Raw genomic sequence first — 27,817 nt, forward strand, 5'->3', positions numbered from 1 at the left:
CCAAAGCTCATTGTCCCCTGCACCCCCTTCTGACATGGATTGGGTACTTCCCCTTTCTCTTTCGACAAACCATTCTGAGAGTCTGGGTTTAGGCTGATTGGGTGCAGCTGCTTGTCTTAGGCCAGATGCTCCCCCTTTCCTGTATAGATCTGACGGTTGGTTTTGAGTCATCATTACCAGGGACTCTGGGTTGGAACCCCCACTTGTGGGACTGGGTCTGGGTTGGGTTCCGCCGGCCGGGTGTGGCTCCTCTCGTCCTTGTGGCTCGCTGTTGGCTCGGACTTCCACACAGTGAAGTACTCCTTGCCCTACGCTTAGTGCCATGTTCCCCTCTAGGTGTCCTCCTTGCACCACGAACACAGGCGCTTGTACCACTGCAGGACTTAGGAATGGGTTATAAGGGTTAGTTGGAGGAGTGGGTGTGTATGCGGGTGGTGTGCTCTTCGCTTCCTGTGGCAGGGTCGGATACAGTGGTGCTGAGGGCGCTGGCATGTCACTCATGGACTGTGTCCCCACTATTGGTGTTGTCTCAGTTGTGGGTTCAATCACCACACCCATCATGTCTGGTTTCTTGTATGGGTGTGCTCGTCAGTGTTTCCTCAATTGCCCACGTACCTATCCTTAGCTCAGCCTCTGCTCTCTCTCTGTGTTTAGTCCCTTCCTTCTTGAATAAGTGAGACTTATTCCTTTCCACTTCACTTTCTGTTCCTTCCCTCACTGCCTCCCCTAGCTCTTTCTCCATAGAGGTGAGTTGCCCTTTAGACGGGGCACCCCCGCTAAAGTAACCTGCCTGTGTCCATTTGAGTTTCACTCCCTCCCACACTTTCTTCACTGTCTTATACTGTTCTTTCCCTCCCGCTCTATCCTGTATTTTTTGATCTAGATATTCATTAAATTTGAGTTTTGGGACGGTAGTGGTTGCCATGGTTATACAGTTTATTAGACTATCTTGGTGCTCTTAGCCCGTCACTGGCCGAATCCAGCAATGTATTCTTGGCGCTGACTGAAATTTATCTCTGATGTCCCACCCTCGTACACAAAAAATGTTCAATACTTTATTATTAGGAATTATTTTGCAAAAGGTATTATTGTTTTTCAATTATTCGAATTATTATATATTTTCCCAAAAGGTATCAGAACCGCCCTTTTGGAACAATACATTAACAAACCCGAGCGCTCCCAAAACAATTATCAATCTAATTCTAGGAATTTATTTAGCAAAAGTTATTATTGTTTTTCAGGTATTCGAGTTATTATATATTTTCCCAAAAGGTATCAGAATCGCCCTTTTTGGAAGAATATATTAGCAAACTCGAAGCGCTCCTAAAATAATTACCAATTTAATTTTGGGAATTATTTTGCAAAAGTTATTATTGTTTTTCAGGTATTCGAAGTTTTATTATATTTTTCCCAAAAGGTATCAGAATCGCCCTTTTGGAAGAATATATTAGCAAACTCGAAGCGCTCCTAAAATAATTACCAATTTAATTTTGGGAATTATTTTGCAAAAGTTATTATTGTTTTTCAGGTATTCGAGTTATTATATATTTTCCCAAAAGGTATCAGAATCGCCCTTTTGGAAGAATATATTAGCAAACTCGAGCGCTCCTAAAATAATTACCAATTTAATTTTGGGAATTATTTTGCAAAAGTTATTATTGTTTTTCAGGTATTCGAGTTATTATATATTTTCCCAAAAGGTATCAGAATCGCCCTTTTGGAAGAATATATTAGCAAACTCGAGCACTCCTAAAATAATTATCAATCTAATTTTAGGAATTATGAAAATACCAACACCACAAGAGGGAAAAAGTTCAAGTCAGCTTTTAGCGCAGCGGCTACATAACAGGCAAAATAGGACTCAGTGGTCCTCTTAAAAGTTATCCACTAGTTAGTCTCATGAAACGGCCAATCTTACACAACATTCAGGTTATCATTTCAACAATTACATTTTCATTACATATCAGCATCAACACACGAATTCAGTTTAAGTTCCTCACAGTACATATAGTTGAGTGCCACGTCAACCAATTGCCCGACTATCTGAACTTGTATTTTTATTTTTATTTTTTTGATTCTCCTCAAGGAGACTCCCAGTCGTTTAAACCATTCAACTGGCGTCTAGTCGGGAGAACCTTTTCTGGACTTGGATTCTCACGGAATTAACTCAACCCGACTATCTGAATCTTTTTATCAAGTCACCAGATCCTTCTCTTGTGGATCAAATAAAAGGGTCCATCGCTTGTGAACCAAAACCTCTGTAATAGGCTCCTCACTAGAAAGCCGCAATTCAACAGTAAATAAAACCACTGTAACTAGACTTCTTCTCTTAGAGTCACATTTCAACAGTAAAAACCTAAGATTTCAGATATCAACAGCAAAAAATAAAAGGGTCCGTCCCTCGTGAACCACAACCTCTGTAACTAGACTCCTCCCCTAGAGAGTCACATTTCAACAGTAAAAACCTAAAGAATTCAGATATCTTTACATATATGCCTTTTGAGTCATAATAGATATGTTATAAATTTAACGGTAATCCATACTCACGCCCAGTACTACTGATCATAATTTGGTTTATCCTACAATACAATATGCAGATTTTGTTTTAACAGGTTCTGCTTACCTTTGTATTGACGTCGGTTTAGATCAGTTTCCTGAGGCGAGCTGGATTCCCGGCTGCTCCTGCGGACAGGTCACCCGTCCTTTCAGATCCGTCTCTTACTTGTCTCCTGTCTCTATCAACTTTTATGGACCGAATTCAGAGTTAGAAAACCACCCTCTGCTACCAAATTTGTTGATGATCACAAGTTTACTGGAGAACGGAGACCAAGTAGAGACTTTCGGACAAGGTGGATAATTGTATAATATGAGGCAGTTTATTCAGAGGTAAAGATATCTGTAAATAGCGTGCACGGACCCGTTCGTCAACCTCGTAGGGAGATATCTGAGAGAGCGAGCCCCTAAACATTGTGTGCTGACATTTTATACAATAAAATAAAGTAGGTTGATTCTAGTAGTTCTGATCTTCTGATTGGTCCTGATGAGTTGGTCGAGGTCACCTCCATTGCATTGGCTCTGAGTCGGGTTCTCTGTCTTCAGATGTTCAGCCTAAGAGAAGGGGGTTTTTGTGTGTGTGTGTGCTTAACAATGATGATGTGTGTGTGTGTGTGTGTGCGTGTGTGTATGTGTGTGTATGCCCTCAGAGCAATAACTCGTGAGTTGGGAGAACTGAGAGACCTATGGCGTGGGTGTTGTCCATAGCCACCTGCTGATAAGGCCGACAAGATAGAAGTCTTTGTGCATTGTATTAAATACAAAGGCCCAACACAAGATGGGTCGTGCACAAGATTTTAGACAGACCAAGCTATAACATTATATATTTACTACGACAATATCATGTCACTTTTCTGTCCAGAGCATGCAGAATCATACCACCTACCTGTATGCAGCGGAGGTTGCAGGACAGGATGGAACGCATGGTCTGTCTGCACGGCGCGCTCTCACTTTGAAGGGCCGCCAGCCTGCAGAAAGCTAGTTGCCAACTGGGTAGCCCTTTTCTTCCTCAAAAATACCGTAATTAATATGTTACATCTTTGTCCCATAATATTGAAGGAAGTGCGATGTTACAGCTACCTTTAGACATATAGCCAGTAACCACCCAAACTAGGCCTATCTGAAATATGAAAATGATCAATGAAATCGCCAGGTAGCTTATTATTGTTCTGGCAAAGATGCCTCAGTAGTAGATTTCTAAACGGTATTTTATATGAATAATATAAAATGTAGGCCCACTCTGTTTTTGCCAGGCAAAACCGGAGAAAATGAAGCAAGTGCTTTCTGGTCACTAATCTCTGGATATGCGCGCTCGCCTTTGCGTGCCAATGCTGATGATTGGTCAACAATCAAGACATGCAACTTTTTGGTTCTGAAACATAGACTAGATGTTTTTGAGACAATAATCTAGTGCAATACCGTAGCCCTATATTAGAAATCAGATCAAATGGACAAAGGTGTGTGTATAGAAAATACAAATGGTAGGCTATATGTAGCCTATTAAAAAAATATGAAAAATATGTATTTTTCTAATTCTGCGCTAACTCGCTTGACCTATGTTGATTGACAGTTTGCTGGTCCAATCAGAGGGCAGAGTGTGCGTTTCACTAGCCATTCTGTTGCACGTTTTTTTGCAAATTAATCCTGCAGCTACTGTCTCTGGCTACATGGAGTGTAATCCACGGAGACTCTGTGCCACAAAATGAGTGATAAAACGTTACAAACCCTGCCCAGATCATTTCAAGTCATCAGACTCAAATCAAAGTCGAGTCCCGAGTCTTGAGGGTCCAAATCTCAAGTTATTTTATTTTCTATTAAAATCAAGTCTCAAATCATCAAATGTGTGACGCCTATGCTATTTTCTAGAGAAGTAGTAAAACTCCATAAACCACCTCCTCCTTTTAGTGCCTCACTACAGAAAATATTTTCTCACCAGAAGAATGTCTCCTACTTCAACACTTCCCAAGCCCTCTTGCTTCCTTCATTCCTTCAAGTGTGTGTAGGCCTACTGTTTCAAGAGTAGACCATTATTCATGGTAGTTCCTAATGAAGTTCTATGGATGATTCAATTTATATTTACAAGCAACCAATAGCCTTATCTTGCAAAGATAACATTCTCACTCTACACAGGAATACTTTTTCATTGAAATCAACAAAATTATTCATTTGAGATAAACAACAATTGACAAATTGAACAATACGTGATTCACACATCATTATTGTGTTTGTATTATGGTATGTATTTAGAATGATTCACATTCCATCTGATCTGGTAGTTAGAGAAACAATAGGGATACATTTCTCATGAAGTGTAGGCCCAAATGTGGTCCAAAAAAGATAACTAGATAATGGATATGTTCGATATTGCAGCCAACTTTAAATGCGAGACTGATCTACAAATCACCTTGCATCCTAAATAGATCTCGCCAGCGTGTAGTTGTAAAACCCAGAAATAAATTACCTCTGGTTCATTGAGCGATCCCTGTAGGAAAAATGAATGGGGAAAGACTAGGGTTTTGGAATAAACGCTGAGGTTAATACAGGTTTAGGAGATCTTATATGTTTTGTTCTATTAGATAATAGCAGTCAGTTAACATGACCTTTATGAATTATGAAGCCTTTATGTTGTTTATTTTATGTTGTTTATTATTACATACATTCTTCAAAATTCACAAAAAGTGACGTTAGCTGATGAAGGTTATCTCATAGAGCAAAACGTATAAAATCTCCTAAACCTGTTTTTACCACAGACCTTTCTGCGTTTATCCAAAAAACCCTACAAAAACGCCATTCATTTTTCTCATTGGCTTTGTCCAACGAACCATGGTGGAGTTAGTGCCTACAAAAAGAAGCCATTCCTATTTCCCTCATTATTCTATCTGAGCTATAACTAATCTAAATTATTTCTAGATCAGTCAGTCACAATTGACCCATTATACATCACGGTTTTGATGCTCTCGAACACTGCCTGTAACGTAGATCTGTCTGTCCTCTGTAGCTCAGCTGGTAGAGCACGGCGCTTGTAACGCCAAGGTAGTGGGTTCGATCCCCGGGACCACCCATACACTAAAAATGTATGCACGCATGACTGTAAGTCGCTTTGGATAAAAGCGTCTGCTAAATGGCATATTATTATTATTATTGATAACAAAGTTCTGTCTCCATTAGTTACCACAGCCACAAAGTCAGAATAGGCTATTTCGTAAAAATACATGAAAACAACAATTTGCTTTTTGGTCTTAATTTAAGGTTAGGATTAGGGATAAGGTTAGCAGTGTGGTTAAGGTTATGGTTAACGTTTAAAATAATATTTTAAGAAGATACATTGTAGAAATAGGCGGGGTTTGTGACTTTGTGGCTGTGGTAACTAGTGACGACCAAAATTCCCCCTGCTTTCCCATTGGAAGCTTCTCAACCACTGTCATTTCCGGACGCGGCGAAACAGAAGGAAAAAAATACATTGCACATCCAATGGAATGGATTAATAATTGACAGTAGCTAGATAGCTGCTCGAAAGTAATCATTTCAACCACAAAACAGATGTGATTATCAAAACGGGTATTCTGGACGCTTGTTTTTTAAGTCTCTAAATATATTTGCGTCAGTCCATAAATGACTGTCCTATCTGAGGAGACGGTGTTTCCAGGTCTGAATAGCTAAACTAGTTAGCTAGCTACCCAATGCTAGCTGGTTAGCGGATACATTTCTGCGAGCTAACATTAGGTGGCCAGTTTTGGTTTGGTATCTGTGGTTAATCCGAAAATTGTATTTGTGTCTCATAATTTTTAGCAGTGCCGGTGATGTGTTTACTTATTTCGTTGCAGTTTAAACGTGTTTTAAAGGCACGACTTAACGTTAACGTTTTGACTCCTTTGGCTGTAGGCTAGCTAGGTAGCTAGTAGAAGGTCAACATTGTTGAACCCTGCTAGCTACAGCTGACTACAGTGGGTGGGATAGACACTTCTCAGCAAACCGTCAGCTACAGCTATGCGCAATGAGGTATAAACAGAGTGGGTGTTTCAGCTATCCAGATATAGACAGTTGTTCATTAGTTAGTCATTAGCTAGCTAACTGGGAAAGTAGCTATAACGTTACCTGCTGGCTGAAGTTACTCAATTCTCTCCAACCATGATCAAGTTGATGCGCACGAAAATACCTCAATAACAACAGCCAATACCTGGAAAGATGGATTTCACGTGGACTTCAGCCATACTTAAAAATCCCCCGATTCTACTTTCAAAATTACATTTTCAGACAACTGTCTTAGCTACTTTTTGATTTTTGCTGACAGGACAACTTTCCCTGTTTTGTTTTGGAGAGTAGTGGTTTGACTTGGGATCTCTGGTAGATTTTTGAATGTAATTATAGTTAGTTTCTTTCTCAATAACAGGTAGGCCTAACTTTTTTTCTCTAACATAAGATGTTCTGTTATTGTTAATGTGTTATTATTGTTAGATGTCGATTAACCATTGATGACAGCTACATTTGTCAACCGTCTTGTTCAGAATTTGTTTAACTACAGTGGAATTTGTGAATCAAATTTCGTTGTAGTACAGAATAACATACAATCACAGTGCTCATCTGTCTTTGCCCCCACAAAGTGGACGATGAATGGCCTATCTGTCAGTGAGCTATGCTGCCTGTTCTGCTGCCCCCCCTTTCCGAGCCGTATTGCTGCCAAGCTTGCCTTCCTGCCTCCTGAGCCTACATATTCCCTCCTCCCAGACCTGGAGGGGTCTGCAGACCCGGGGACAGCAGGGACCGCAGGGCTAAGATCCAGAGGTAGTGGGGTACATGGAGTTGCTGTAGGGGGTTCAGGCAGCACTGGTCCTGCAGAAGGAAAATGGAAGCTCCACCTGACAGAGCGAGCTGAGTTCCAGTATTCCCAGAGAGAGCTGGATGCTACAGAGGTGTTCCTTACCCGCTCCAGTCGTGGCAACAGAGTGGGCTGCATGTACATCCGCTGTGCCCCCACTGCCAGGTTAGTCACGTGTAAGTGTGTGTGTGTGTAGGTGCTTGTGTGTACACCTTGGCTCATTGAGGCCCTTTTGTTTCACCATGTGTCACACATCCTAGTATGAAAATGTATGCACTCACTAAACTGTAAGTCGCTCTGGATAAGAGCATCTGCTAAATGACTAAAAATGTTTTTTTTTTAAACATCCTCTGATAAACTCACCTCCTTTTCCTCTCATCTTGTTTTTGTTATGCCATTCTTTTCCCTCTTGCTTGTGTCCTATTTCTTTACTTCCTGGACTTGCTTCCTCATTGTGTCGGGCTATCTCAAACCTGTTCTCTTCCTGCTTTCCTCATTCATTGTTCATTACATTTTACATTTTAGTCATTTAGCAGACACTCTTATCCAGAGCGACTTACAGTTAGTGAGTGCATACATTTTTCATACTGGCCCCCCGTGGGAAACAAACCCACAACCCTGGCGTTGCAAGCGCCATGCTCTACCAACTGAGCTACAGGGGACTTCTTTGACCTACCAATACCATTCTCCTTGTTCTTACCCCAATTCATGCGCTCATTTTTTGCCTGTGGTCTTGTAAGATGATATTGGTGAGTTGTGATAGTCTGATTTGTCTATTGGTGATTGATAGTCTGGTATGCTGAGTTTATACATTATTATGTTTTTATATGGTATGGCTTCAGGTAGCCTACTTGTTGCTCTTGTTGATTTATTTCAGTAATCAACTAAATTGATTTGAGAAGATATGGACTGGGTCCTGTTACACTTGATGTAGTGCCAGTGTCACACGTGAATGCAATGTAATATGGCACTCCTTGTTCAGGGTCACATTTTGAGCAAAAAGCCCAAGAGCAAAGCAATGGCTTACTGTATGGGAGGGGCCGAGTCTCTTTAAAGAATAGAGAGTATCCAGTTGCTTTAGGGAGCACAGCTTGAATTCATGAATAGAAAGCACATGGATGATGCCTGCGGAATAGCAACCCTATTATTCATGTAGTACAGAACAAGTAAAAAGACAGGAATTAAACTTAGTGAACTAGTCCTCTCTTGAGTCTGTGGCCATAACCATAACTTAATCAACACATTCAAGTCCCATTCAAATAGGTAATTCCTGAGGTTTTAATGGGAATCTGCTATTCACACAGTACAGGTCAGGATAGGTAAAAAGACCAGGTACGGTCCGTCTTAGTAACCTAGTCATCTCTCTGTGGCCTCTCTCACCAGGTTCACAGTGCTGTTCTCCCACGGCAACGCGGTGGACCTTGGCCAGATGAGCAGCTTCTATATCGGCCTGGGAACGCGTATCAACTGCAACATCTTCTCCTACGACTACTCCGGCTACGGTGTCAGCACGGGCAAGCCTTCAGAGAAGAACCTCTACGCTGACATTGACGCTGCCTGGCAGGCCCTGCGCACACGGTACGTACGGCACCGCCGCAACGCACAGGGCTGGGCAGGCTGGGGCTCTATACATCATGTCAGGGAGGGACGGCTGTGTAGTCAGTGGGAGATGTCACCTTACAGAGGGAGTGGGGTAATGTCACACAATGACAGGCTCATGCAGCTAATGGACTCATTAGTTTGATGGGATGCTTTGTTATCAATGGCTGTCCTTGGATAGGTGTGTTGGAGTTATGGAGCTACAGCTGGTTTTTATGTTAGGCATGCCATGTTCGCAGACATTTGTTACCCGTTTACTCCTAGATTTTTATTATCACAGTTTAGGCTTCATAGGATGGATTTATGTTTAAATTGTTTTAGTGTTTGCCACTCCTAGCTTTTCCCTGACATGATTGTGTTTAATTCCTCTTTCTTCCTGGTTGTGATCAGATATGGCATCAGCCCAGAGAACATAATCCTGTACGGGCAGAGCATTGGCACTGTACCCACGGTCGACCTGGCATCACGGTATGAGTGTGCCGCCGTGGTGCTCCACTCCCCCCTCACCTCTGGCATGCGGGTGGCCTTCCCAGACACCAAGAAGACCTACTGCTTTGATGCTTTCCCCAAGTGAGTAACCCACAACACCTTCCTCCTTATCGCTTTATCTTCAACTCTTGACTGCTTGTCTGTTTGTCTGTCTGCCTGTTGGCATTTTCACATAATAGCACATGATGAGATTAGCAAATAAGTGTAGAACTGGAAATGTCAGTGGCAAAAGATATGTCCAACTAAAAGAATAACTGCAATCTCTTTCATGTATTTCATTATTCAGTCTCTCTCTCTGGGGAAACAGCCTCGGCACATCTGAGTCATAACTGAGTCATCTCTCACTCTGCATCAGATCATAAGCAGGTGTCGTAAACACTGACTCCTCCAGTCATTTGATCATATCATCTCCCTTTATTATGTAAAATGTGATGGTGTGGTATTTGAGCCATTAGAATCACATGCTGGTTCACTGAATAGGATTCCATTACAGTCCAGTACAGTACCAGGCAGTGCCAGTGTAGGAGTAGAGTAGGTGATGGGGACGGGGATGCCTCTGCTCTGTGGTGAAAGCCTCCAGTGTTCTCCTCCACCACCCTGAGTTAGGCCACCCTTGGGTGCCTGTTGCCCAGCTGGCTCTCCCACTCCCCAGCCCACACTGACTCCCATACTCCAGGAGTAGGCAACTAGATTCAGCCGAGGAATGATTTGTGTCCAAGCGGATGGTGGGAAAATAATTATGATAATTTGTACACTTGAACACAAAAAGTAAACCCAAAAAGAGATTGTATTTGAAAATAACAATAATTTCATACCTTGATTACATTGAGACACGATCACGTCTCTTTCTATTTGTAGGAATACTACTTTTTTTGCCGAATTCCTTGTGATTTTACAGTCTTTTTTGACAAACTAAAATCTTTGGGGGCCCCAAAAAATCACCCACAGGCTGGTTTTGGTCCACAGGCTGCCTGTTTCTGAACCCTGCCATACGCCATCCAGTCAGTGGACTCCCAGTAATGTAATACTAGCTTGGTTCAGATCTGTATGTGCTTATAGCCAACCCACAGTTATGTTGGGGACGGAGGGAGGACTGAGAGTACTCTCTTCCTTCTGAACTAGCAGATTGAGCTGAGCTGAGCTGGGAGATGCATTTACATGCAGCAGGATTGTGTTCTCATTATTATCTACCCTCTGTCCTGTTTGTTCCTCGACCTGTTAGACAACAGTTGCTGGTCAGTGCTCACAGTTGCAGGGCATGTTGCACTAACCGGCCATGCTAGAACAGACAGAAGTCTGTACAATGCTTTCTGTCCACGGTTACCCTTTAAGAACATACTTAGTTATAACAATGTTGTTACACACATGGCAATCTAGTGACTACCTTTGCTTCCCTTATCCCCAGTCTCTGTAACTCCATTGCCCATTGTCTCTCTCTCTGTCAGCATTGAGAAGGTGTCTAAGATCACGTCGCCGGTGCTGATCATCCACGGGACGGAGGACGAGGTGATCGACTTCTCCCACGGCCTGGCTCTGTTCGAGCGCTGTCCCAAGGCCGTGGAGCCACTCTGGGTGGAGGGGGCGGGACACAACGACATCGAACTGTACAGCCAATACCTGGAGCGCCTGCGCCGCTTCATTGGCCAGGAGCTGGCTGCACAGCACGCCTGATACCCCCACACCACCTCGGCCTCCAGGTTCCAGTCCTCCTCTGGCTCCGTGCTGTTCCCCTGGTCGGAGTGGGTCAGTGGAAATGGGTGGCTTTGTCTGGGAGGAACGGGTGGAGGGCTGAAGCCTGGCCTCTCAGAATGAATAATCCTTCACCTTTTGATCAACTTTGTCTGGATGCTCGCAGCCCTGTCTTTGTTGTTTTTCATCTTCTGTCTCTGTCTCCGTCATTATTCCTGGTCAGGGATTCTCTAGTCCAGGGTTTCCCAAACTTGGTCCTGGAGGCAACTTTAACTAACAACCCTAACATGGACAAATAATTGAGTGATGAATATTTGTCATTTTCTCTTTTATAACACAACATGACACTGAGCCACTACTTTACAAATCATGTGGTATTGACAGATGAGTATAACTGTGTCCTGTTTGAATGCAGGTTTGTTGCTAATGTTTTGTGTGGAATCTTTATCTTCTTTGCTCTCTCTCTCGTTTACAATTAAGCTGTCAGATTAATAGTCCTTGTCTATGAATAATTTGTTTCATAGACATATAAATCGTACGTTTTTATAATTATTAAGCATGGATTCATTTGAATCCAGAAAGTGATTAGAGCAAAAATTATTGTAAAAAGTTGCTGAATTATTGCTTTGGCTGAAGTCCAAAATCTCAGCCAAATTCATTGTTTCAAAAGCATTCTTAAGTCGCTTGCATATCTCTAAGGCATGATTGATTTCTAGCTCGGCAACCGCTGTTATGTTTCACACACTGAACTAAATTCACCTCTTACTGGGTTTCTGTCTGAAATGGAAGTTCCACATCCAGCTTAAGATGTTTTCAAAGGCTTTTTTGTAAGTGTAAGTGATCTTTATAAGTGATTTACAGAGTTGTACATACAATTTCACTTTAGGTATTTCTAATCAGTGAGTTTATTTCATACCTCCAAAAACACTAAATCATTGTGAATCACTAAGCTTTTGCCGGTAATGGCCATTCACATAGTAAATTGGGTCGGGTCAGTTAAGACTAAGCTGGATGGAGGATTAACTGAACTTGCTGCTAAAGATTAGGATCAAATGGATTGAAAAGGGTCAAACTCTCCACATCCATTAATGCAGCTTAGTTTGAGGGGAATTGAACAGTCATGTTTCAATAATGTTATTTACGCTGTACAGTGGAGTCGGTGATGTACAGTACTCGCTGCTGGTCCTATATGACATTTGAAAACACGTATTCAGCCTTGTCATGTTACATGTGTGATTTAGTGGCTCGTGTACTTCATTTTAGGGTAAATAACACTTCATTATAACATTAGTAGAGCTATGGAATAGGATGTGCTCTATTTTGTTATTGACTAGGTTTATTTCCAGCAGACTCCCTTTACAGCTCCAACTAGCCCTTTTCACTCACTTCGTCCTGTTGCCACACTATTTCAGACAGACTTGGGATTCCACCATTTCTGACCGTCTGTGTGTGAAAGTTGACTTGAGCGAATGCCCAACATCTCTGGCAGATGGGGTCTACCACCACAAGATAGTGGAGATCCTTTGGTTGGGTTTTGGGGGAGTCAGGATAACATGTACATAGCAACCAAAGTTTAACAGGAAATGTTCTGTCTTGAACAAAGCATACCTGCTCTTCTAATGGTATGTTAATCAGAACCAAAGAAAAAGTCCATCACATGACCCATAGTACAGGGTTTCTTGTCAGTCACCACATATAGTTAGGGAACAAAAGTTGTGCGCCCTGAATCAGCCAGGATATGCTGTTTAGTTTGGGACAGCTTGAGCGTGTTTACTCCCTATGATGGACAATTGTATAGAGAATACAAGTAATACAACTTATTTCTGTGTCTGGGTGGCCTGAGAGAGGAGCATGTGTGGGAGGTAGGGTTGCAAAATTCTGGGAACTTCCAAGAAATTCACTTGTTTTCCCGAAATCCCAGTTGGAGGGTTACCGGAAGCAGGAGGGAATAAGCAGGAAATACAGAATCCTCCAACCAGGATTTATGGAAAACCAGGGAATATATTGAAAGTTCATGGAATTTTGCAACCCTAGTGGGAGGTGACGGACTGACTGTACTTGGAGTGTGAGAGGAGCTCCAGACAGACACATTCCGAGCTTTTGTTTGAAGAAACTAAGTTATGGAAAAAACACATTTTATTCAAATGTATGTGCTATCTCTGTATGGATTTTTTGGGGGTGAGGGTTGGGATCCAAGGGGATGATGGGGGTTGATGTGTTATTCTATCCAGTTATGCATGGTTTATTATTTACAACTTTGTTATATTATGTTTTTAAAATGTTTTTCCTTTGTTCCAAAAAAAACAAATAGATAAAATAAACCTTCCATGTCTGTAACGTGATAACTATTATGTTTCTCTCATTGATATAGAACTGCTCTCTGTAAATCATGTTTAAGTCAACTCTATTCACCATTTTCCCATTCATCTCTGTGATTCACCTTTGGCATTCTATAAAGAAAGAACAGCATGAGTGTTGGATCACAATAACGTTACTCAGATTGACTGGCCATCTCGACGACAAATATGATTTGACATTTGTTAGTTTAGATTTGTTTGTATATTTTCACATATTTTTATTTGTAAAGGTAATATAAACAACACATTTTATATGATCAGATATATATATTTTTTAAACACAACACATTGAATTATTGGTCAATTACACATTACTGAACAATTACATTTTATTTATTTTATTAACTAGTAAACCTACACATTCTGAACAATTATAGTTTTAAGCAGTGTATTGGTAGTTAGTTAACATGCTACCTAACTGATCAACAATTATAAATCGAATCAAATTTTATTTGCCACATGCGCCGAATACATCAGGTGTAGACATTACCGTGTTGAGGTAATATGTACATGTGGGTAGAGTTAAAGTGACTATGCATAAATAATTAACAGAGTAGCAGCAGCGTAAAAATATGGGGTGGGTGTGGGGGGGCAGTGCAAATAGTCTGGGTAGCCATGATTAGTCTTATGGCTTGGGGGTAGAAGCTGTTGAGAAGCCTTTTGGACCTAGACTTGGCGCTCTGGTACCGCTTGCCGTGTGGTAGCAGAGAGAACAGTCTATGACTAGGGTGGCTGGAGTCTTTGACAATTGTGAGGGCCTTCCTCTGACACCGCCTGGTATAGAGGTCCTGGATGGCAGGAAGCTTGGCCCCAGTGATGTACTGGGCCGTACGCACTACCCTCTGTAGTGCCTTGCGGTCGGAGGCTGAGCAGTTGCCATACCAGGCGGTGATGCAACCAGTCAGGATGCTCTCGATGGTGCAGCTGTATAACTTTTTGAGCATCTGAGGACCCATGCCAAATCTTTTCAGTCTCCTGAGGGGGAATAGGCTTTGTTGTGCCCTCTTCACGACTGTCTTGGTGTGTTTGGACCATGATAGTTCGTTGGTGATGTGGACACCAAGGAACTTGAAGCTCTCAACCTGTTCCACTACAGCCCTGTCGATGAGAATGGGGACGTGCTCAGTCCCCTTTTTTTTCCTGTAGTCCACAATCATCTCCTTTGTCTTGGTCACATTGAGGGAGAGGTTGTTATCCTGGCACCACACGGCCAGGTCTCTGACCTCCTCCCTATAGGCTGTCTCATCGTTGTCGGTGATCAGGCCTACCACTGTTGTGTCGTCGGCAAACTTAATGATGGTGTTGGAGTCGTGCCTGGTCATGCAGTCATGGGTGACCAGGGAGTACAGGAGGGGACTGAGCACGCACCCCTGAGGGGCCCCGTGTTGAGGATCAGCGTGGCAGATGTGTTGTTACCTACCCTTACCACCTGGGGGCGGCCAGTCAGGAAGTCCAGGATCTAGTTGCAGAGGGAGGTGTTTAGTCCCAGGATCCTTAGCTTAGTGATGAGCTTTGAGGGCACTATGGTGTTGAACGCTGAGCTGAGCTGTAGTCAATGAATAGCATTGAATAGGTACAAGCTAATAACAAGGTATATATGCTATCTTATTGAACAAGCAACTTAACTTAACTCAAATAATGACGTGTGCGCTAGGCATCTCTCTCCAGGTTGTTGTGCTGCTTGGCTGGCCTGCTGCTGCCTGTGCATGAGCTGAGCGCCTGCTGCTGACTTCACTCACAATGCAGTTTTGCAGCCAGGCACGTGTGTTGTGACTGAGTGTGTGACAGAAAATCGTTTTTGTGTCATTTAGAGGTAAAATGCGTGCATTTTAGCGTTTGAGTCACTTTTCAAAAGTTGCTAAAAGTTCCAAATAAATGTTTTAAAGTAGCTAAATGTGTTACTAGGTGCTGTTTGGAAAAAAAAAGTTGCCAGGGTAGTCTGAAAAGTTGCTAAATCTAGCAACAAAATTGCTAAATTGGCATCACTGAATTGGGGAGCTCAGCAGATGTGCTTAGCTATTATCTATTACAAAAATTCTAATGACCTGTCTTGAGCGAGGACAAGGAAGTGCGTGAAACCCTGTAAGTATCCAATATCATGGCCGTTACCGCGATTATTGATGAGCATGGAAGGTTTCAGCCTTTTGTCGGTCTTGCAGGAGAATAGTAATTATTCATTTGGAGGAACTGATACAGACACACATCTCATGCGAGGAAAGCGGCTACACCACGATGTCCGATTCCACCAACCCAAATCCCTAAAATTACCCCAAATGCCACACCGACGCTGCGTTATCTATACTCGCGCGCATATCGCCTATACCAGCTGGTGAGCGACACGGACTATCGCACTCTCCAGTTGTTAAAAAGAAGCGACATGTTTGATGGCTGTGTCAGGGTCTACGGGAAATTATCTCACTTGAAGTCACATATAAGGACACACCCAGGTATGTGCGAAGTTTAGCAGTTAGTTTACCATCCATCAAAGATTGTCTATGATATTGACAAGATATTCGAGGGACGGCTCTCACAATGGAAATACATGTCCTCGAAGATGGGTCCGCGTTAAGTAGCAATGATATCCTTCACCACCGTCGTCTTACGACAGATATCTTGAACCAGTCATGATTACTCAACAAAACAATAAAACAAGAAATCATTTTCAAGTTTATTTCCAGCGATTTTCTTAGTTACATGATTGTATAACTAGCAAAAGAGTTTTGATGTTGAAGGTGCAGTAATTATGAAGTTTGGCAATGAGTACGTAAACTAGCATAGTGCAGCTAGCCAGCTAGTTTAGCCAGGGAAAACAAGCTCGGGCCTAGTGCACATGTGCACCCAGGCTAATTCAGGAGACAGATTGTAGTTTTTCCTGATATCAGGAGCTGGCGGCGAAATGTTTGATTAAACAATTCAGAGACTTAAATGAAAAAAATTAGATGACTTATATTTAAGGAGAGCGAATACAATATATAATCCCGAATCAGCTGTAACTGTTAATAGTAAAACAAAGCTTAAAACAATGTTTGAGTGAACCCTGAATATAGAAAAGGAATGGTGAAGTAATTTCCGGACACGGGAAACTCCTCCTCCTCACCACTCTATGGCAAAGTCCATGCTAAAACGGGTTATATCTATCATGACCAACTCAGACATAAAGTCGTTTTTGGGTAAGTTATCGAAATGCCACTTGCGTCCAATTATATCAGTGCATTCGCAACAACCTAACCTTTACAAAACTTATATTCAATCAAATAAGCCTCACGTAGCAAATGAACAATCACATTTTTTGTTAACCAAATTCAACACTCATTGACCACCATACAAAAATTCCTCACTTCGTGGGCTGATTTTCATAGACAGATTTTGGGCAGAGTAAAACCTCTCGCTTTGCCTCTTCCTCTATTCTCAGTCATCTGTTATTAGGGTCCCTGCTATCCGGGATCCTTGGGACGTCCCCACCCCATTGAAGTTTACATTTTAAATAGTTAAGGTAAGGGTTAGGTAAGGTTTATGGTTAGGGTAGGGTTAAGGTTAGGGTTCAGGGTAGGGACGGTCAACGATCCCGGATAGCACTGACCCTATTATTAGCCTAACGTTACAGTCCAATGTAATGGACAACCGAACAATCGAGGCTATGCGAAGCGACATGTTTGTAGGCTACGTTTGATTGCTGTGGGCCTACGGGAAAGTGTCGCACCAGAAGTTGCATATAAGGACACACAGGTAGGCCTATGTGCATAGCTTTGCAGTTAGCCTCCATGCTCCGTCATCTATTGGCCTACAGTCCAATGTAATTGACGTCTGAGCATGCAGAATATAAGTTAATGCCTCATGAGCTTAGTTCAACTGTCGTACATAATCAGAACCCAAAATATACAATTGTTTTACTCCAATGTTTGTAAACAATGTAAATGAAAACAAACACTGTATAGCCTCACAACATGGTTAAAACTATAATTTTGATATAATGGATGGTCAGTCCTTGCATCCATAGCTCGGTCTATGAATTTGAGTGGTTACATTTCTCCAGTCCCATCCCTCAGCTTTTTACCAAAACGGTTTGCTTTGTTATTGTTTCAACAGCTGATTCTCCCTTTAATAGAAAATTATTCAAGTGAAAGTCACTCAGTAAAATACTACTTGTGTAAAATTCTAAAAGTATATCTATTTTTGTATATACTTAAGTATCAGAAGTAAAAGGAAATGCTAAACTATACTTAACGAACCATCAAACAGGCAAAGAGTCAATACAGGTCTAAGATTGAATCATACTACACTGGCTCTGACGCTCGTCGGATGTGGCAGGGCTTGAAAACTATTACAGACTACAAAGGGAAGCACAGCCGCGAGCTGCCCAGTGACACAAGCCTACCAGACGAGCTAAACCACTTCTATGCTCGCTTCGAGGCAAGCAACACTGAAGCATGCATGAGAGCACCAGCTGTTCCGGACGACTATGTGATCACGCTCTCCGTAGCCGATGTGAGTAAGACTTTTAAGCAGGTCAACATTCACAAGGCCGCAGGGCCAGATGGATTACCAGGACGTGTACTCCAAGCATGTGCTGACCAACTGGCAAGTGTCTTCACTGACATTTTCAACATGTCCCTGACTGAGTCTGTAATACCAACATGTTTCAAGCAGACCACCATAGTCCCCGTGCCCAAGAACTCTAAGATAACCTGCCTAAATGACTACCGACCCGTGGCACTGACGTCTGTAGCCATGAAGTGCTTTGAAAGACTGGTCATGGCTCACATCAACAGCATAATCCCAGAAACCCTAGACCCACTCCAATTTGCATACCGCCCCAACAGATCCACAGATGATGCAATCTCTATCGCACTCCACACTGCCCTTTCCCACCTGGACAAGAGGAACACCTACGTGAGAATGCTATTCATTGACTACAGCTCAGCATTCAACACCATAGTGCCCTCAAAGCTCATCACTAAGCTAAGGATCCTGGGACTAAACACCTCCCTCTGCAACTGGATCCTGGACTTCCTGACGGGCCGCCCTCAGGTGGTAAGGGTAGGTAACAACACATCTGCCACACTGATCCTCAACACGGGGGCCCCTCAGGGGTGCGTGCTCAGTCCCCTCCTGTACTTTCTGTTCACCCATGACTGCATGGCCAGGCACGACTCCAACACCATCATTAAGTTTGCCGACGACACAACAGTGGTAGGCCTGATCACCGACAACGATGAGACAGCCTATAGGGAGGAGGTCAGAGATCTGGCCGTGTGGTGCCAGGACAACAACCTCTCCCTCAACGTGACCAAGACAAAGGAGATGATTGTGGACTACAGGAAAAAAAGAGGACTGAGCACGCCCCTATTCTCATCGACGGGGCTGTAGTGGAACAGGTTGAGAGCTTCAAGTTCCTTGGTGTCCACATCACCAACGAACTATCATGGTCCAAACACACCAAGACAGTTGTGAAGAGGGCACGACAAAGCCTATTCCCCCTCAGGAGACTAAAAAGATTTGGCATGGGTCCTCAGATCCTCAAAAAATTATACAGCTGCACCATCGAGAGCATCCTGACTGGTTGCATCACCGCCTGGTATGGCAACTGCTTGGCCTCTGACCGCAAGGCACTACAGAGGGTAGTGCGTACGGCCCAGTACATCACAGGGCAAAGCTCCCTGCCATCCAGGACCTCTATACCAGGCGGTGTCAGAGGAAGGCCCTCAAAATTGTCAAAGACTCCAGTCACCCTAGTCATAGACTGTTCTCTCTGCTACCGCACGGCAAGCGGTACCGGAGTGCCAAGTCTAGGTCCAAAAGACTTCTCAACAGCTTCTACCCCCAAGCCATAAGACTCCTGAACAGCTAATCATGGCTACCCGGACTATTTGCACTGCCCCCCACCCCATACTTTTTACGCTGCTGCTACTCTGTTAAGTATTTATGCATAGTCACTTTAACTCTACCCACATGTACATATTACCTCAACTACCTCAACTAGCCGGTGCCCCCGCACATTGACTATGCAACGGTACCCCCCTGTATATATAGCCTCCCTACTGTCACTTTATTCTATTGTATATATAGCCTCCCTACTGTCACTTTATTTTTACTTCTGCTCTTTTTTTCTCAACACTTTTTTGTTGTTGTTTTATTCTTACTTTTTTTGTTTAAAATAAATGCACTGTTGGTTAAGGGCTGTAAGTAAGCATTTCACTGTAATGTCTGCACCTGTTGTATTCGGCGCATGTGACCAATAAAATTTGATTTGATTTGATTTGATTTGATTTTGAAATGCAGGGGTGCAACTGTCCCCCCCCCCAGTTTTATCATTGGAATGTGATACAAAACGAGGCAACGGTGTGCTTTAGGACCATGCGGATGCCTCTGAGTGGTCGGGTAGGCTGTTTGGAGTGTTTATCCAGTCACAAAAATATATTATAATAATGATGTCCCCCCCACTTCTAAAGTTGTGCCCCTGCTCAAATGGTATAAATAATTTCACATTCCTTATATTAAGCAAACCAGACTGCACAATTTTCTTATTTTCTAAATTGACAGACTCCAGCACTCAGACATCATTTACAAACAAAGCATTTGTGTTTAGTGAGTCCGCCAGATCAGAGGCAGTAGGGATGACCATGTGCTCTCTTGATAAGTGCGTGAATTAGACCATTTTCTTCCTTCTGAACATTTGAAATGTAACGAATACTTTTGGGTGGCAGGAAACATGTATTGGAGTAAAAATTACATTATTACATTAGGAATGTAGTGGAGTAAAGTAAAAGTTTTCAAAAATGTAAATAGTAAAGTACAGATACCCCAAAAAACTACTTAAGTAGGACTTTAAAGTATTTTTACTTAAGTACTTTACACCACTGTGTAATCATTGTGTGCTAGGAATATGGGGAAAAAAACGACTTAAGTAGTACTTCAATACATTTTTACTTAGTTACTTTACACCACTGAGGCAATGCGTGTTGCATACAGAGAAGCAAGTATGTTGGTAGTGAATAATAACTATGTTTCTTCATCCCATCCCAGGTGAGAAGCCCTACAACTGCACCTGGCCCGACTGTGACAAGAAGTTCTCCTGTTCAGACGAACAAAAACGTTAGGTCTGTTGCAAAACTTTTTGCAACGGATAAGTTGACTCGAAACAGAAAACATTTTGCAACGAAAATAAGAGTTTCTATTGGACAAATTCAGGAAGGTTCCTCCCCGTTTCGTTCTGTTTGCTTCCATTTGGTTCCTAGAGTAAACGGTAACGGTTTCTGTTGCAAAATGTTTTGCAACGGAATCCGACTAATGAATCCACCCCTTGTCAGACCAATGGATAACTGGATCTCCACTGTGGGGAAGCAGAAGTGCGGGATAGGAGAGGAGGAGGTTCTGTAGCCATACCCTGGTCCCAGATTTGTCTTAAGACAACTCCTTTGACTATTGTCATGATGCCATACATTCATGTTTGGCTTGACAAGGAACACACGATGCACAGCAGAGTTGGCTAAAGCACACATACAGATGGGACCAGGCTACTGTAGCCTACTTCACTCAGCCTGTCTCAGATAACTCATCTTGTATTTTGTATGGTATTTGACTGGTAAACTGAGCTCTGAGAGCCAGCCCTCTAAGACATGCCATTTTCCAACGATGGCACTTTCTCAATAGGTGTTTTCTGATTACTGTTTTTTTTAATCGCTTTGGTACATTTTCACAACACTTTGTACAAAACTCAAAACAGATCATCAAAAAGGCAGTTGTTTCAGAACTCTAAGCACGTTTTTCAATTGACTAAGTACAACACACAATTAGTTTTTCACCAAACTTAATCAATGTTTCATCTAGAAATACGTTTCACATTGCAATACATGTTCATATTAAGTAATAGCTATTCACAATGCAATGCTCATTACTTTTGATATGATTGTCTTCTCATTTGTTAAAATACATTTAACTATGACTTAATCCGACTGCTCTTAATTGATAATCACTAAACCATTTTGTAAACTTATAGGTTAATGGTTTCTCTACAACATATTGAGAACACAATGAAAATGTATTTTTGATAAGTATAAACATATAAAATATGATATATATACTGTAATGTACTATTATGACTTATGATTTTACTTCACATTAAATAAGTAAAAAATATCTGATATTGACAAGATGTGTAATGCATCCCCTATAGGTATGTATCCAAAATGAAGTATTTTGGTGTTTCACACTGCTTTGCTAAAATTGCATTGGCAACACAGTACTGTAATAAATGGCATTTATGTATCCAAAGTGACAGTGAGTCCACACATTATTGTAAGTGACCCCAGTGGGAATGGAACCCACCACTCTGGTGTTTCTAGTGCCATACTCTTACTACATAACTGAGCCAAAAGGGGTTTTCCCCAGGTGCATGAACAATGAGCATGTTACAGAAGCCAATGATGTCGATGAGAACCTATGGCCAAAGACATACTTGATGTAAACTAGTGCCTGCTAAGCGTCATGTTTCTTTCATTTGTTTACAGTACACTTATGTTGTAATTATATCTGACAATACATTGGTTTTAGAAACCAATGATCGTGAAAGATGTCTTCAATTTTTTTAAACATTTTAGTCATTTAGCAGACGCTCTTATCCAGAGCTACTTACAGTTAGTGAGTGCATACATTGTTTTTTTGCATACTGGCCCCCCTGTGGGAATCGAACCCACAATCCTGGCGTTGCAAGCACCATGCTCTACCAACTAAGCTACACGGGCGATGATTCAATGATCACATCTTTGATCACACATGGGATAGATATGATGGAAATTTGATTTACAATTTTTGATGGGTCAACTTTGATAGTGCTAGTGTATTGCCAAATGTGAAAACAGTGTAATGTACTGTAATTTACAGTACTGTAGAATATTACATTTAAAGGGACATATTTAAACATGTATCTTGCATTTTTTGCTATTGGATTAACTGGTTGTTAAAACAACTATGGTCTCTATTGAAATTGTAAAGCTGAAGCGTTACAGATTCCGCGATAGAAATGTAAACGTACTTTCCGATTGAGCCGATATATGCAGCGTTTAACGTGAATGCTGTCTCCGCTAAAGCGGGAAAATTGCCTTTAAATTTCAATCACGCTGTAAAGCTGAACTTCTGCGATGTGGATTGAATAGAGCCCTAAATTGAGAAGATATTATGTTGTGTTTTGGTGTTTATATAAATGTTCTCATGGTATTTCACAGTAAACATCTATTTTGGATCAATGGTTGTGTGCTAAAAGATGTCTCCAAATAAAATGAATGCACAATAAAAAGGTTTGAATATAAAACTTGCTGCGTTACAAGTGTTACCAGTTTGGAGTTTTGTACTAAGAGTTTAGAAAATTCACCACATACTTGTGAAAATAGCACCAAAGCAGTAAAAAATGAAAATAACTTATGGCTGCTCAGTGTAATATAATTATTCAGACTGTAAGAAAGCAAAGTATTCTCATACTGTTTCATTCAAATCCAGATACATACTGTATAGGTGTGATGTATTTCCTTGACTACAATGAGGGGTTAATATTGATAGAAATGTGTGCAGGTTAGATGGATTGGTTTATCTGATGAAATGCTGCCACCCCGCTGAACAATCAGTTTATGTTAACCAACATTCACCTGTTTCTACACATTTCTTTCTGAAAATCTCCAACTAATTTCAAAATAAAGCATATTTATTTTTGATGGAGGCGATCTCAACATTGAAAATACAGGTACGTTAACTGACAAACCAAAAGGAAACATCAGTTTCTTAATAGTGCGTTGGGCCACCACGAGCCAAAACAGCTTCAATGCACCTTGGCATAGATTCTACAAATGTCTGGAACTCTATTGGAGGGATGTGACACCATTCTTCCACAAGAAATTCCATCATTTGGTGTTTTGTTGATGGTGGTGGAAAATGCGGTCTCAGGCGCCGCTCCAGAATCTCCCTAAAGTGTTCAATTGGGTTGAGATCTGGAGACGGCACATGGTTTACATAGTTTTCATGCGCATCAAACCATTCAGTGACAACTCTTCTTGCCCTGTGGATGGGGGCATTGTCATGTGACACACACATACGTATGGTCATGTTTTTTATGTTTTATTTCGTTTGTTATTTTATGGGGCCATCCCTTGTATCATTTTGTAGGCCTCCTAGGTATTTGCGTTTAAATTAATGGATATGAATACTCCCGCTAGGGGGAGCTGTGACGTCAAATGGGAGCGTTAGTGAGATCTTGGAGGCAGTGTTGCCAACTTAGTGACTTTGTCGCTATATTTAGCGAGTATTCATACCCCTCTAGCGACACATTTTCAAAAATACGACTAGCGACAAATCTAGCGACTTTTTCTGGTGTTATTGGAGACTCTGACGTGAAAGCATGTATAATTATTACTCTTCTCAACGAGCAGCCTCTCCCACGACGTTATTCCTCTCTCCTACAGCGTCCATCAGAATTACATGCACATGGCCAATTATGCAAATTAGGTGATGACGTCATTTAGCGACTTTTAGGACAGCCAATAGCTACTTTCCTTACTGAGGAGCTGGCAACACTGCTTGGAGGTTTCTTCTTCAATCTTACATTTACATTTTAGTCATTTAGCAGATGCTCTTATCCAGAGCGACTTACAGTTAGTGAGTGCATACCTTCTTTTTTTTTTTTTATACTGGCCCCCGTGGGAATCGAACCCACAACCCTGGCGTTGCAAACGCCATGCTCTACAAACTGAGCTACATTCTTGAAGAATGCCAACAACTGAACACCACTATCGTTTCTCCGTCTCATAATTTTAACCTGTTAATTCAGGTATTTAATGTGCAAAAGTGCAATATGACTCTCAAAATATTGTGGTAACATGGTTAATTACATAGTCCATGAGTTTGGTGACGTTTGAAAGCAATTGGAGGGAGTTTTAAATAGAGTGAAAAACTTGTTGGTATTTTCCCCATTGTAAGTATTGGAGGTTGGCTAGGTTGCTAATGGTTATATGTAAGAGAAGGGATTAAGATGGCCCCTGAACTTTTTGTACTTTTTTTCAACAACATTTTAGCTCCTATTTGTTTTATTTTCTATGAACGAAGGCTCAGTTTAGTTCAGGGAATATACATTTATGTAAATATGCGATGTGACGATAAAATGTGTTAAAAGTGTTGACATTTGTAAAAAAAAGTACATTTAACAGTTCGCTAGCTTTATGCTAACCAAATGTAGCTTTGCTAAGCGCTAGGTAGCTCTAGGTTAGTGGTTTTCAGCTATTGTTAGTTTACGTGTTAATGGTTTAGAAGGTAATGGTTGTAGCATTGTTTAGCACAGGCCTCCAGTCATTTGGAGCTTTTGAAAATTGACACTGCTAGTACAGTGAGTTATATATATATATATTGTGATGTCACGAGAGGCTGTGTCCTGGAGGGACGTTACATCCCCCTGAGATGGCTGCAAACCCAGACAGCTATGGCTCCATCTGCTGGTATGGTCGGGAACTCCAACCCTCTATGGCCAATCTTCCCACGCAGCTGAAACCAATCAGGAGCTGATGAGCTGAAGGTTTGTTGAAGGGAAGAGACACGGTCTCCAAGGTGGGCTCTCTGGAGGACAAGAGTGCTGCACGTCCACTTCCATGAGGAATATAAGGATTTGGAGATACTTACCTTTGGGAAATACTCACCTTTGGATATATGCACCTGTGGAAATACGTGTGGGACATTTGGAAGGACGTTTTGCTGGGTTGGCCACTAGCTGCAACGTGGAATACAGTAAGACTGGGGAAAAGTTATTTGAGCGAGGGAGAGTTATGATTTTGGATGTGGAAGAGACATCCCTGAACTGTTAACCCTTAAAGAGCCACCAGAGAACAGAATTGTGTTATACTTTCGTTAGTTTCCCAAGACCTTTAATAAAATCCTTGTTTTGGTTGAACCTGGTCTCCTTGCACTACTTGAGCAATCCCGCTGAAAGCTGTGTAGCCTCTCGTGACATCACAAATATATATATATATATATATATATATATATATGTGTGTGTGTGTAATATAATGTAGCCTCTTATGGTACAATTTGATGGTTTTACATGCCAAATAGATTTTGTTGCTAGATGCTAAATACTACTGATTTAATAGCCTCAGATAATATGCACTATTGATTTAACCATTAGTGAAAGGTAATATGTGAATGTGTAGATGTATGGCGATAGGTTTTTTGAACCTGAGACCTTTTATTTATTGGGATACTGGAATATGGAATGGGAAGTTTAATACTACAATAGTTGTAATGCATAATTGATTTTGACCAATAAAAATATGAAGAAAATATAATATTTCAAGAAATCTTGGAGAATGCCTACTACTGAACACAGCTAACGTTTCACCGTCTCATCATTTTATCCTGTTAATTCAGGTTTATTATCTGCTGACCACGTCTCAGTCCGAAGTGTGCAACAGTCATCCTATGGACTCATAGCCATGGTAGCCAAAATAATGGCCTGCCCAGCATTTTTATACATGACCCTAAGTATGATTGGATGGTAATTGCTTAACTCAGGAACCACAGCTGTGTGGAAGCACCTGCTTTCAAAATATATTGAACAAAAATACAAACGCAACAATTTCACTAAGTTACAGTTCATATACAGTAAGGCCCTAATTCATTAGACCCTTATCTATGGATTTCACATGACTGGGCAGGGGCGCAGCTATGGGTGGGCATAGGCCCACCGACTTGGGAGCCAAGCCCAGCCAATCAGAATGAGTTTTTCCTCACAAAAGGGTTTTATTACAGACAGAAATACTCCTCAGTTTCATCAGCTGTCCGGGTGGCTGGTCTCAGACGATCCCGCAGGTGAAGAAGCTGGATGTGGAGGTCTTGGGCTGGCGTGGTTACACGCGGTTGTGAGGCCGGTTGGACATACTGCCAAATTCTCTAAAATCACGTTGGCAATTTTCTGGCAACAGCTCTGGTGGACATTCCTGCAGTCAGCATGCATATTGCACGCTCCCTCAACTTGAGACATCTGTGGCATTGTGTTGTGACAAAACTGCACATTTTAGTGGCCTTTTATTGTCCCCAGCACAAGGTGCACCTGTGTAATGATCACGCTGTTTAATCTACTTCATGATATGCCACACCTGTCAGGTGGATGGATTATTTTGGCAAAGGAGAAACGCTCACTAACAGGGATGTAAACAAATTTGTGTACACAATTTCAGAGAAATAAGCTTTTTGTGCATCTGGAAAATTTCTGGGATCATATATTTCAGCTCATGAAACCAACACTTTAAATGTTGCATTTTTGTTCAGTATACTTTGTATCCTTCATTTACTCAAATATTTCCATTATTTTGACAGTTACCTGTACATAACCAGTATATTTTGTGGTGATTTGGTAATAATGTTATTCCTGTTCACATTTTATCACCTGGAGGACAAAGCTGAAAGACACGGAGGGGTGTGTGATGGTGTGTGTAGCGAGGGGAGGGAGGATGAGGGGGAGACTGTCGGGAAACCAGGAGAGGCCAGGGGAGACAGGAACCATTGTGATGGGACAAAACAGTGTCAGGGCCAGATGTGTGAGGGGAACCTGGAGGGCGAGAAGGAGGGGGGAACCTGGAGGGCGGGAGGGAGGGGGGAACCTGGAGGGCGGGAGGGAGGGGGAACCTGGAGGGCGGGAGGGAGGGGGAACCTGGAGGGCGGGAGGGAGGGGGGAACAAGGGGCTCTTGACCAAATTAAGACACTTGTTTAATGTTAAGTCTGGGTTGGAAGAAAGGAGAGGAGCGAGGGAGAATAGGGGGGACCCCATCAGGAGTAGCACCCCCAGCAGCCTGGCCCTCCTCTCTGGAGTAGCACCCCCGGCAGCCTGGCCCTCCTCTCTGGAGTAGCACCCCCGGCAGCCTGGCCCTCCTCTCTGGAGTAGCACCCCCGGCAGCCTGGCCCTCCTCTCTGGAGTAGCACCCCCGGCAGCCTGGCCCTCCTCTCTGGAGTAGCACCCCCGGCAGCCTGGCCCTCCTCTCTGGAGTAGCACCCCCGGCAGCCTGGCCCTCCTCTCTGGAGTAGCACCCCCAGCAGCCTGGCCCTCCTCTCTGGAGTAGCACCCCCGGCAGCCTGGCCCTCCTCTCTGGAGTAGCACCCCCAGCAGCCTGGCCCTCCTCTCTGGAGTAGCACCCCAAGCAGCCTGGCCCTCCTCTCTGGTCCCTCTGTGGGACTTCACACAGGTGTCTTATTAGCTCATGTCTTGAACAAAAATACTGTATATTATATAGATTTCCATGTATACCCTTTATCGGCTCTGTGGTGAATGTATTTTTTCTCAGGGTT

The 27,817-nt window shown here is 42.3% G+C and overlaps 1 protein-coding gene and 1 long non-coding RNA gene across 2 annotated transcripts; both read left to right on the top strand.

Annotated features, from left to right (window-relative positions):
* Positions 1–5,979: 5,979 nt before the first annotated feature.
* Positions 5,980–13,488, top strand: LOC121540314 (alpha/beta hydrolase domain-containing protein 17A). Its single transcript, XM_041849090.2, has 5 exons — positions 5,980–6,943; positions 7,155–7,534; positions 8,753–8,947; positions 9,359–9,538; positions 10,903–13,488. Exons 2-5 carry the CDS (start codon positions 7,161–7,163, stop codon positions 11,126–11,128), a joined length of 975 nt encoding a protein of 324 aa, XP_041705024.1. The 5' UTR covers positions 5,980–6,943; positions 7,155–7,160; the 3' UTR covers positions 11,129–13,488.
* A 1,678-nt stretch (positions 13,489–15,166) lies between these two features.
* On the top strand, positions 15,167–21,778 carry LOC121540313. The gene is made up of 2 exons (XR_005995482.2): positions 15,167–15,950; positions 20,527–21,778. It is a non-coding gene; the product is annotated as an uncharacterized LOC121540313 (long non-coding RNA).
* Positions 21,779–27,817: the final 6,039 nt, after the last annotated feature.

This window comes from Coregonus clupeaformis, chromosome 26, assembly GCF_020615455.1.
Source record: "Coregonus clupeaformis isolate EN_2021a chromosome 26, ASM2061545v1, whole genome shotgun sequence".
NCBI classification, from domain to species: Eukaryota; Metazoa; Chordata; class Actinopteri; order Salmoniformes; family Salmonidae; genus Coregonus; species Coregonus clupeaformis.

Bases quoted from the DNA above. Each gene is read 5' to 3' on its own strand.
- LOC121540314 (XM_041849090.2), top strand. From the start codon at position 7,161: ATGAATGGCCTATCTGTCAGTGAGCTATGCTGCCTGTTCTGCTGCCCC. The intron at 7,535-8,752 runs GTTAGTCACGTG...CTCTCTCACCAG, and splicing joins CGCTGTGCCCCCACTGCCAG to GTTCACAGTGCTGTTCTCCC. The intron at 9,539-10,902 runs GTGAGTAACCCA...TCTCTCTGTCAG, and splicing joins TGCTTTGATGCTTTCCCCAA to CATTGAGAAGGTGTCTAAGA.